This window comes from Tauraco erythrolophus, chromosome 28 (assembly GCF_009769465.1).
Source record: "Tauraco erythrolophus isolate bTauEry1 chromosome 28, bTauEry1.pri, whole genome shotgun sequence".
NCBI lineage: Eukaryota > Metazoa > Chordata > Aves > Musophagiformes > Musophagidae > Tauraco > Tauraco erythrolophus.
The window spans coordinates 1,259,635-1,271,642 of record NC_141492.1 but is presented as its reverse complement, the minus strand read 5'-3'; the positions used below and the strand labels follow the sequence as shown (position 1 = coordinate 1,271,642).

The window sequence follows — 12,008 nt, the reverse complement described above, 5'->3', positions numbered from 1 at the left end:
AGACAAGCTGGCAGGATTAGAAGATAGTCTGAACCTGCCGTTACTAAGTGTCCGAGGCAGTTTTCTTACCTGTCCATAGCCGTTCAGGCACCATGTCGGGAAATCCTAACTCTCACGTCTCTCAGCACGTAGATTTGCTGGAAATTCAGTCTCCCCTCTGCTGCCCTGTAAGCGGGGAAGCAGGAGGGTGGGGAGGGAAGAGCAGCAGTTTGAGTCTTCAGATAAACAGCTCTAGAGACCACGTAATCTCATCAAAAGTCTACCTGCGTGGTGTAGAACTGACAGTTCTTGGGTCTGGCCATTTTGCCTCGTGACGTTTAGAGGCTGGCAGTAGGAAAGGTAAGTGGAATCTTTTGTACCTCCTGGCCTGCACCATTATCTCTCATTGCTTGCTGCCTTCTCATGCTGCGTATTTTTGTATGGGGCTGTAACTATTATGATTTTGCTTTTTTTCTTTTTTTTTTTTTTTCTCTTTTTGGTTTTGTTTCTCTTGTCACTTGAGACTGTACAAAGCCCATCTGTTGAAGCTGAGTTTTTCTCTCCTGTTTGCAGGTATTTTTAACCATGCGGTGCCTTCTGCCTCCTCTCCTCATCAATTTGGAGCCAGTTTCAGCAGCAGTGCTGTCTCTAGCAGCACAGTGCTAAGCTTAAACCCTCTGCAGGCTGTTGCCAGCACCTCATCCTCATCCTTCCCACCCCCTTCCTCTAATTTAGTAACATCTAGTGAGACTAGATCTGCTCAGCACCTCAACAGAGCGCCAGTGCAATCTGTTTTCCATTCCCCTCCGCCCCCTCCTAACGTTTCCTTGCCCCCACCTCCTCCATTACTCGCTTCTAACCCCGAGCCTGCGCTTCTGCAGAACCTGCCGTCCATCCCACCTGGCGACGCTTTTTTGCCATCCTCTTCTGCTGCTTCTGTCCAATCTGCTAACGCTTCTTTGTCTATTAAGCTAGCTTCTCTCCAGCACAAAACCTCCCGCCCCTCCTTTACAGTCCATCACCCGCCTCTGCCCCGCTTGGCGCTGGCACAGTCCGCGCCCGTGATCGCGCAGTCCAACGCAGCTGGCACGTCTGCTATGTGGGTTACACTTGGCATGCAGTCTCCTTATGCTTCGCACCTTTCTGGGGTTAAGCCACGATAAAGAGCTTGCTTAGCTAACAGTTCTTATTTTGTAAGGTAAGGCTAGAGGGAAAAAACGAGGAGTTTTGTACAAGGTGCTGAATGATGCTTCTTCCTTTTCAGAGATAGGCTGGGGATGGGCTCTGTGAAACACAGAAACCTCTGAAGTGTGGGAAGCAAATAATGGGATGGCAGAGGACGGGGAGTCTTAAGGCTTTCTGTTCTGGGAGTCAGGATTTCTCGACAAGGAGCGCTCACACTGGTAGCTCTGCTCTGTCTCGGCTGACATTAGGATTACGTTCAGGTTGAGATCACTTCATGAAACGTTTATTTCTGAAGATCAGTTATCAGGAAGAAATGTCTATTTTTAAGTATGGTTTTATACAGTTATTGGAAGTGGCTGTTGCCTACTTTGATTCCCCCCTCCCCTCTTCTTGCCCTCCGACACAGACTGTTGCATCTCACCAGTCCGCGTTCGCACAGCGTTAGGACGCGTGACGGTGCCGCTTCGCGACTGTGTGTGGCGATGTGGTGGTCTTGTTTTTACTGTCAGTCAACAACAGCTGCTCTGAATAATCATAAAGTTAAAAATCTCTAGGTCACAAGCTGCAGCTTTGTCTTAGAGAGCAAATGCACTGGTCTTGCGTTGCAGTTAACGTGCCCTCTGCTTCCGTGGCAAACACAACCGCGGGTAGCAAAGAAGGGTTGTAACTTATCTGTGCACGTCAGCTTTATGGGATTTGCCTGCTAGGGCCAACAGCAACAGACTCCATCCGATGCTGTATCTGTGCTCACGTGGCCATCACTGGCTTGCTGGGTAGACCGTGAATGAGAACAATCTGCAGGGTTAACTGTGGTCCGTGCTTCGTAAAGGCTGGGGCCGTAGACGAGAGGAGGGTTTCCGGAGACTGTATGCAAATGTCTTTAGAGTAACTCCAGAATAAAGTGTACCACCACAGAGTTGGGTACTGTTGTTAATGAACATACTCTGTGGCATCCTGATGTAACCACGTGTGCTTGCAAAGTTAAATCAGTGTGTTAGGCCCCGGACCTTGCTCCGTGCTTCACTTGTAGGTCTTTGATGTTGTTGCTGTTCACTGATACCAAAGCTACGTACAATCTATGGTTGAATGATGCTCTTTGCTGCTTATAAAACGTTTGACTCAATTACAATATACCTGAGAGATTCTTTTGACTGTGCATTGTGTATAGTGTCTTCATCATCAAATTGCTCCACAGACACAAACAAATCCTCGTTAGGCTTTTGTGAGGCACGTAAGTATCACCTCTGTCCTTCTGTAAGAGAAAGTGAGGCTGAGGAAGAGTTTTGAGTAACGTGGTCCCTGTGTGCCAGCAGAGACCACCAGCGTGGAGCGGTTACGGAACGGGCTTGAAAGACCCTGAAGAGAAAAAAGATGGTGGAGAAGGGGTGAGGAGGGTTAGGCTTGGGGTTTGGATACAGGAGAGACTCAAGCGAGAACAGTGAAAGTCTTCTGCTGAAGCAGTTGCCTTACCTGGAACTGAGGTCGTACTGGGCTGGACTCCATACCGTCGGATGGGATGGGTCCTGTCCCAAAAGAGTTCTGAGCAAAACAGGCAAGGCACAAAAGTGACGTATGGAGAAAAGTAGCTGGGAGGCAGAGCTGGATTGTGGAGCAAAGGAGCAGAAATAATGCTGCCAGGAGACGGTGTATGACAGACGTCCCGTAGTTGTGTAACTCTTGACCGTAGGTCAAATATTTGAGCAGTTTCATTGCCTGCCACGTGAATACGTGTGCTCAGAGTCCTTGATGATCCAAGGTTGAAATCTGAAATCGGGGGCTAAAATCAGCTGCTTTACTTCTCCTAATGTTTCTCCCCCAGGGTAATAAAAAATTCAAAGCAGGTTAGTGTGTGCTAGAAAGAGGTGAAGCACTGGGTGGGGGAATACTTTTTTTTTTCTGCCCTTCCCTCTACTCCAGGTCAGTCGCAAGAGGCCAGAGTTCAATATAGTTACGCTGCCAGAAGGCTTCAAAACCTGCAGTAGCCGGGAGGGGCCGCGTGTCGCTCTCGGAGGCATCTGTCTGTCTAATTGTGGTTGGGTCAAGAATTGCTCCTTCTTTGCTGGCTAACGAGGTCTTGGAGCGATGTAGAAATGATTGACACATCTAACAAGTAGTAGCTTTTTGACTTTTATTTAGATGAGTCTCTTCCTCTCCTCCTGTTGTGCAGGTAACTAGGATTTCTACCTCAACCCAATGTGACCTATGCAAGGACAACGTGGACCAACTTCACTCGGCTTCCACTGAAAGGTGCTCACCTGGCCTGTGCAGGGGTTTCTACTCTCTTACTACTGGACAAAATAAAAACATAAAAAGACCTAAACAACAGAGAAAATATTTACTGTGAATCTGAGTTAAAAAAAAAAAAAAAAGGAAAAAAAAAAAGGCAAAAGAAATGCTTAAAGCTCCAGTTTGTATTGTTGATAGTTTAGATAAACTATTTATCTTTTTTTAAAGTGAAAACAATTTTGACTTATTTTATTCCACCTAGAATCATAAACACAACTTATTATTAAATTCTCTGACTAATAAAGGACTGGCACACCAGCAGAGATGTAAAGAGCCTCCTCTCGGTGCTATTTCATCCGTCAGAACTGTGCCTCTAGCTTGAACCCTTGGTGCTGAATTTGGAGGGCTGACCAACGCCAAACCCAGTTCTCAGAATGGTCTGCAGTTTATTTATTCAGCTGGCTCTGTTCATATGCCAAAACCCACTTGGTTTGCAGCAGTGGGGGCTACAGAGGAAGGCAGTCTACCCTCTAGCGTTTGATTTTCGTTCGAACCGAGCCAGGCGCTCCGTCGACTGGGCGGTTTGGGATTGTGTTCATTACAAACGAGGACTCGGTGCTCCCCTCTGGAGCGGCAGCCGGAGCACCCGGGGTGGCCCGGGCACGCTCAGCCAACGCAGGCACAGTTGGAACAGGAGAAATTCAAGCCCTGCCCCGTCTGAACTACTTCACTGGGCCATTTGCAGTTGCTGGTGGCACTCAAGTCACTGTGAATTTTGGTAGCTAGTCTGGCAACTTGTTTTGGGACATCATTGGCATATGAACAGGGTGCGTAATCACTGGTATTGGTCAGGCCCTTCTTCCCAACACTGGGAGGACTGAGCGTAGTGCTTCTGTCCTGGTGCAGGTCGCAGATTTTCTCAGCTTGTTGTTTTTATTCCGAGTACGATGTATTTTGTTAGTAGGGTTTTGATACTTGATTCAGAAATGGCTTAGCCGTGTACGTTTCTTGACGAAGTGCGTTTTGCTTTTGTATTTGCTTTGAGTAGGTCTACATGGTAGTTCACAAAAACACCACGATCTGGCTTACCGTGCTGCCACACTATGGAACTGGTGCAGTTCATTGTGTTGTGACTTGGTGTTCTGTGTACAGAAAGTGCCGCTCCCAGCAGCGGCTGTATTTTATAGAGATGTGATGAAAAATTATAAATTTCCTCTACTTTATTTCATTCATTTTTTAGATCGTACAATGCACAGTAAACTTGTAAAAACTTATTTATTCGAGTGCACAAAGTTAGGAGAAGGTTGATCCCTTAAGTAGAAACCACTCCGGTCTGTAGTTCAGACTGGACCGTGCACCAGTAAAGGAAACTACAGGAAAAGAAGGGGAATTGCAACAGCAAAACGGCTGGATGAAAAACACGTTTAGGCTTTGGGAAACATCTGCCTGCCAGTCCCGGTGCTCGGGGGGACACTCACTGTCCTTAAATCCCTTCCAGGTCTCTAGGACTCCCCAAAGAGTCTCCCACCTCCAGCAATCGGGCGTTCGCCGTAGACTTGAGCCCTTTACCGGCCGCCCGATGGTGTGTCCCGCCGTCACAAAAAGCTGGGCTGAGCGCCTTTCCCTGTTCCACTCCTGCTCTGTGTTTGAAGTAGGCGAGATCCCGCTGCTTTCCCGGGCCCTCTCCTGCTACCTGGATCCGGGAGGGAAGGTTGTGAGCGCCGTGCTGGCCGTGTTCGAGAGGGCGGTGGGGGAGAGGTGCTGTAGCAGCTCCTGCCCTCTGCAGGCTTCAGTTTGGCCCTTTTCTCGGTGCCTCGTCCCCGTCAATTTTAGTAGAGATTTAGGACAAGTGCAGTTATTTTGTTGATTCCAAAGTGTGTCTTCCGTAGGCAGCCTTTGTGTGCAGAGACTGTTGATCTAACCTTGCCTTCTTATTCACTGGAAAGGGAAGGGATTGATAGCCCTGGAAATTAGGGACGTTTTGGAACTGTTTTCCTGCTTTGTGTGTGGGAGAGGACTTGACAGCAGTGCGCCCTGCTGAGTTATTAACAGCGAGATGAAAACCTGGAAAAGGGCAAAAATGCTCAGAGGGCGATAGCTGAGAAACATCCAGTAGCTTCTAGTAGAAGCCGTACACGGTTTATGTCCTGGAATCCAGGAAGACAATGTAACCCAGATGTTTTGCAGCTGGGAGTTGGGCAGCTCCAGCCTCTTCCAGATCCGTGGGTAACTGGGAGTTGCAGAGCTGCCTTAGCATCCTTCCCAGCTAACGGCAGAGCGCTCGGGTCTTTGAAGGCTTTAGGTTGGTGGGCTGTGCCTGAGCGATGGCTGGAGGGACAGCAGCCTTAATTACATCTCCCCCCATCATTTATATCCCCGCTGAGAGAGATGAGGAAATACAAGTAGAAGCACTCTGCTTTTGTCAGATTCTTTTCTGAAAAGGGACCAAGATATGGTGTTCCTTGGACCTCTTGTGCCCCCCTTCATCTCAAGATGACAGAAGACATCCAGCAAGAGCGTTCGGCTGCCGTCGCCTGTTCTGTACGGGGAGGGGTCGTTTGTGCTCGTACCCGAGGTGCTCACAGGACACTCGCAGATTCCTGACCTGTTTGGAGAAGGAACCAACTTGCAGAGCTCTGTCCGACCTGCTGTGCTTTCCAACAGCTGCTCAAGGTCTGTGTCGCGCAGCTGGCTCCCGGCACTCCTCCTCGGCTGGAGACGGTGGCCACATCCTTGTTGCAGGGGTGACTTGCTTTGCCCCGAGGTTCATGGTACTTCAGGAATTGGTGTCTGGGCAGCAAGACAGAACTGTCAGACATGGTTCAGTGGTGGACTTAGTGTTAGGATTATGGTTGGACTCGATGATCTTAAAGGTCCTTTCTAACCTGAATGATTCTATGACCCTTCGGAGCAAAGGCCCTGGGCAAGGAGCTTGTCATCTGCTCTCTGGAGTGTTGTGGAGAAGCAAAACCCACTCTGTCCCTCAGTCTCACCTGCAGTGGCGGGTGCTTCGGTGACGTAGCAGCCGGGTTGTGTTGCAGGACTTGCTCCCGAGCAGTCCTGGAAATCGGCAGCTCAAGCCCGCTCGCTGTAGCTGAGCAGACGTGCGCTATCGAGATGTTTTCAACTGCTCACTGTTTTGGAGTCTGTCGCTCTCCAGCTGTCATCTGGGAAGGCCAAAGGAAACCAGACGCTGACCCAGGAATAAACGCGTAGTTGGGACATACTTGAAAGGGATTCAGTCGGCTGGCCGACCTGCTGAGCATCTGCTTCAGCCTCCTGGGCTCCGTTGGGACCAGCCCTCCACCTACCTCTGCATCGCCTCCGTGCTGTCATTCCCAGCGACCTGACGTTTCCATCTTGGCAGCCTATGACAACTGCAGGAGTCTGGAGCTGCTCTGGCCTTGCCAGCATCTTCCACCCATGCCTGGCACCATCGGCACCTTCACCGTCCGATGCCTTGGCGTAATTATAATGCGTTTCACTTGTGTGGCAGCTCTGACCTAAATCTCCGTAGTAATCCCCACTGAGATGCGCTTCCAGGAAGGTGCCCGATAATGCCATGCTCGCCGGGAGCAGTGTGAGATGGGAGCAGTGTGAGATGGGAGCAGTGTGAGATGGGCGCCAGCCAAGCGCAGGTTCTGGACTCAAGGTTGGGAGATGTTCATAGATTTCTAGGTTGGAAAAGACCTTAGAGATCATCGAGTCCAACCATCAACCAACTCTTGCCATGTTGTTGGCAAGAGATTTGTGGTGTTGTCTTCCCCGCTCCCGTATCTTTTATTGCGTCGCCATAGTCTCAGGCAAGTTCGACTCGTTTCTCCTCTGTCTGCAAAATGGGGAGAGCGTTCACCTTCCAGGTTGCTGAAGGAATAGTTCTTTGAGCTGTTAAGATCTGATCCGTACGGCTGCAAGGATCAGACCCTCATGACCCTACCGTAGGAGCGCTGTGCCAGAGGTCCAAAACCTGTTTTCAATAATTGGAGATACTTTGAGTAATCAAAGCCAAACAGCCCGTTCCAAAAAGCAATTCCTTCTGCGTGACCACATCCTGCCGGGCCCAGTCGTTCCGTGGCTGTCACACATGTTCCTTCTCCTCCACGCCGCTCCTGCTAGCGAGGGACTTGTCAGGAAGCTAAAATATATCTTGTAGCACATACGTTGCCAAAAAAAAATAGAATTTCCTGAGGGTTGTGCTGAGCAAAACCTGCGCCCCGCTGCTAAACGTCAGCCGTGGGGAACAAGCCGTGCACGCTCTGCCTTTTTGGTGATTTGCTGCCTCTGGCTCACGCTCGCCGGGTTCCGTCCGCCGAGACCCACCGTGCCGGGAAGCTGGGAGTGCTCCAAAAGCACTAAACCTAAACTCGCTCCTTGCTGCAGATTAGTCATTCGGCAACAATTCTTGCGTCAGCCAGGGGTGCGTGGGGCACGCAGATGGCTCTGCTTGTTGCGTAGCCGAGGGAGAAAGTGGGAAAACATTGGCTGGAAGATGTAGAGGCTTGGGGTGCTGGAACCGAGGTGGTGTGCAGGGGGACGGGGAAGTCGAGCTGTTCCTGTGTCGCCTCTTGTTTTCGTGCAAACGAGGCTGTTTCCTTCAGGAAGGTGTGGATCCATCTGGACAACCGTAATGATGGGAGGAATCTTCACCTCTCCGCAACAGGAGAGGGAGGTGAAGAGGAAGCTGCTTTTTTGGGGAGGCTGCCAACAGCAGCAGCGCATCTTGGAGGCACATGACATTTGGACACAGAGCACCGTCTCCGACTAGTTTTCTTCTAATAGCAGGAACTCCTGTCTCGCTGGCCAGACAAATGTAGAAATATTTTTCTTGTGTTTCGATCTCGTTTCCTTCCTTTCCAGTGGCGACAGCTGCTTTATCTTTCAGCACGTGGTTTGTGCTCACCCTGCTTTTGGCTGGGGTTTGGGCTCTGGGTGCGGGCTCAGCCTGGCTTGTGAAGCCTGAATTCCCCCTGTGCCAGGCCTGGCTGGTGGGACGAGCACGTGGGGATGAAGGTGAGCCTGCATCTGCGATTGCACCTACGGTCGCTGAAGTACGTCAGGCAGGAAGGTTGCATCGCGTGCTGGTGAAGGCATCTACTGATTTTGTGGATCAAGAGCTTTCAGATCCCCAGGACTTGACACTCCTCAGCCTGAAACTCGCCCAGCCGTTTGTCACACTCAGTTACTTCATCTCAAGTCCAAGTGTTGAGCAGCTTTTTCCTGTCTTAATCGAACCTTGTATCCAAGCAAGTAACTTCTTCGTTTGAAATCTGCTGAGCAGATGGGTTCAGGCTCAATAAGCTCTCACGTTGCATCTGACTCTGCCAGCTCAAAACAGAGCTTGGTCGTCGTGGCTGGTCGGGGTTGACCGCGTGGCCCAGTGCAGCGTGGGCAGGCGCGTGGGCAGGAGTTTCCTTCTGAGAGGTGTTGGTGACACTTCTTCTTCAACCCCTTCTTCAGGGGTTGGACTAGAAGACCTCTAAAGGTCCCGTCCAACCCAGACTGTTCCGGGATTCTCTGTACAGATGTGTCTGGGATGGTTGCTTTGCCTCCAAAAATAAATGGGAGGGGTGTGAGCGGGAAGGAGATGGATGTAAGCCAGATCTGCCTCGCCTGCGTCCATTGCAGCGCGGATTCACACGGAATGCAGTGGGGCTACAGCAGCGTTTGCACGTCGGGTGCTCTGCATCACGGTGGATTTACTCTCCGTGGTGCTCAGGTTCTGTCCCATCCCAGCCCTCCCCGCAGAGGAGGACGTATCCCGTCCTGCTGGGCTTCCCCTTCCAGGAGAAGGTCTCTTGCTCTGGAGTGAGGAGGCCGTGGTCAGGCTGCTTGGGCTCATCTCCAGGGCCCCGCGCGGTTTGATTCCTGCCAGGATTGCGTATTTAGAAAGCAGCATCTGCTCCCCCTGCCCGTTATTTTGTCACTTGCCAGAGGGTCCGAGCAGAGGAGCGGCCGAGCGGTCGCAGCGGAGAGCAGCAGTGGGTGCAGAGCTGGTATCTGCGGTGGGCTGGACTTGGCTCTTGGTCAGGCGATGGCTTTGGTGGGACAGGGTCAGTGTGAGCAGCTGGAGGGCCAGCACGCGCTTTCATCTCCGCCGAGCTGATCCAGAGAGCCCACCTCTTTGTGACTCCTGCGGATACGCCAGCGGTCCCCGCTCGAGGACCTGTGGCACCCGTCCCCTCGGGACGCTCCTGCAGCGGGGTGTTGCCCAGCAGCGCTGCCGCGTTGGTGCCGCTGCACGTTGGCAGGGTTGGCATTTCCGTTCCGAAAGGCGCTGTCAGCCCGCGGCCGCTGCCCCGCTCCAGGTTGTGCCTCATTGCTGGAAGAGGAGACGTCGGTGCTGGGAGCACGTTTTCAAGCTGCTGGTCAGAGACTCCCCTCCCGGCTCAGACTTCCCCATGGCCCTTCCCCAGTCAGGTCTGGAGTTTGGTGCTCATCACCTCCCAGCACCAGTAACAGAGGCGCTTCCCCAGCCCGGACTCGCCGTCCCTGGCCGGTGCCCGTCACCGGTACCGCTCGCAGACGAGCCCTTCGTTACGGCGGCTCAGGGGGATGGGTAACCCCTTCGCTTGCTGGGTTGGAATCAGCCCTTTCAGTACAGGGTAGGGAATCCTGAAGGTTCTTGATGGTTTTTTGTCTTGGAGGGAGTTATCCCAGCTCACACAGGGGGTTGTCTTGACAAATTCTGCTTTTGTTGTTTTGCCGGAGCCAAAAGCATAAAGAGGATTAAGCGCCGGGAGCTCCAAGGGGTGATTTCTTCAGCTGGGGAGTGGGCGTTGTACAGTGGACCACAAACCACCACTAACGTCCTGCACAACTGCAGTTTGGGGAGAAGAAACTAGACAGTGTTTTTGTGAACTATCTTTGCAGCACTGGGGAAAAATCACAAGAATTGGATTTTTTGGAAGCACGGATGTGTAGTCAGTGTACGAGTATTTGAAGTTTTATGACTGTTAAAGATTTTTTTTTTCTTTTTTTTTTGCTCCAGCATTTCCGTAGCTTGCATATCAGGTTTTCACTAAAAGATGGATTACCAGTTTTAAAAATGTTGTTGTGCCATATTTTATTTATCCTTATGCATTATAAATATATAAATATCTATTTAGACTGAGTATTGCAATAAAATATATTATTGTGAACTTCAGGGTTTAAACCCAAGACGAAAAAGGGAAATACTTCTCCAGTATATTTGCTGTTTGCGACCCTCTTTCTGAAGAGGTTTCTCAAGTTTTGATAGTTAAAAAAAAATTAACATCTTAAAATACAAAGTTTTACGATGTTAACCCTGAAGTTCTCAAGTTTGTGATCCTTTGGTTTTTTCAAGGTACATCTGGTTGCTTTTCTGGTGCAGTCAAATCATTCTTTAGCAAGGTCTTGTGGCTGGAGTTACTGAGTAAAGGTGGAATGGGTTGATCCATCCTGCTTGGCTTTTTTAACCTATTAATCTTTTAAGTGATCGATTTCAAATTAAAAACCAACTTTTTAGGTCTCTGTTCTACTTAAACATTTTAGAAGTGAGAGCCTGCCCTCGCTGAGTGGGACTTTGATGGGGAATGCAGTAGATTATGAGGTTGCTGTTGCTCAGGAATTGATTAGTAAACTTTTAACTACTAATAAAAATCCATTTTTCAATGGATTTTTTAAAAAACCCATTTTCTTAGAACAGTGATATGGGATGTTTCCTAGTGAATAGGAATTAGTTTATATAATTTAGCCTATTAAACTGAATTATTTAAAATTCAAACTTCCCCTAATTTATCTTTTTTTTGTTGTTGGTTTTGGTTTTGTTTTTTTTTTTTTTTTAATACCAGTAAGTCGTCCTGTCATTCCTTTCATTATTCCATAGAAGTAGTGTGAATTCTTCTGGTGTGTATATATGTATGTATAATATATATATTTCCACCCTGCCTTTCTAATTCTCCGCAATGAGGTTTTTTCTCCCCTCCCTCCACTTAATTTCTTGTGTCTTTACCTTGATTTGTAATTGAAACGATGCTTTGAAGTTTTGTCTTTATATTAAAGTGTCTGTATTTTAATACACCGTGCTGTTGTGGCGTTTCACTGCTTCAGCAGGACAGGCGGCTGCGGGGCACGGCCCGAGGTGCCCACTGAGGCGCCACCATGTTCCCCCCCACCGCAGCGGGGTCCTGGCGGGGACCGGCCCCGCGTCCCGCCCCAGGCGGCGCGTTCAGCCGTGGCAGAGCTGGGGACAGTCCAGCTCTCGGGGTGTAGCCCACCAGTGACATTACAAACCCACCCTAGCGACCTTTCCCCTTTTCCCCTTTTAGCCAGTAACGTTACTGGTGTAATAGAACTGGAATCAGCCGGGCCGTGTATTTAAACTTTGGAAGTGATGGCCAGAACGCTTCCTAAGCCAATTTGCTGTAAGATTCTTAAAATGGGATGAAGCTTCACCCAACGCTTGCACAGCTCGTGGCTCTAGATGGGTTTTTGGATGTTGGAAATGGGTCGCAGCAGGAGCCTGACCCACCTCATCTTCCTCAACGCGTTGGTCACTCAAGCTACTGCCGAGCGCTTGGCTCCGTTAGCAAAAAGCCTCTAAAAATCCCGTGGAGCCATCCGCAGCCGGCGCCTTCCCTCCAGCTGCCGCCCTGCTC

At 50.0% G+C, this 12,008-nt stretch overlaps 1 protein-coding gene across 1 annotated transcript in view; it reads left to right on the top strand.

Annotated features, from left to right (window-relative positions):
• DOT1L (DOT1 like histone lysine methyltransferase) overlaps positions 1-6,992 on the top strand; it is a 75,337-nt gene extending 68,345 nt beyond the window's left edge. The window contains exon 28 of the mRNA XM_086627839.1: positions 553-6,992. Coding sequence (XP_086483965.1) covers positions 553-1,142 — 590 coding nt within the window. The 3' untranslated portion in view covers positions 1,143-6,992. The remainder of the gene's footprint in view (positions 1-552) is intronic.
• The last annotated feature ends 5,016 nt before the right edge of the window (positions 6,993-12,008 follow it).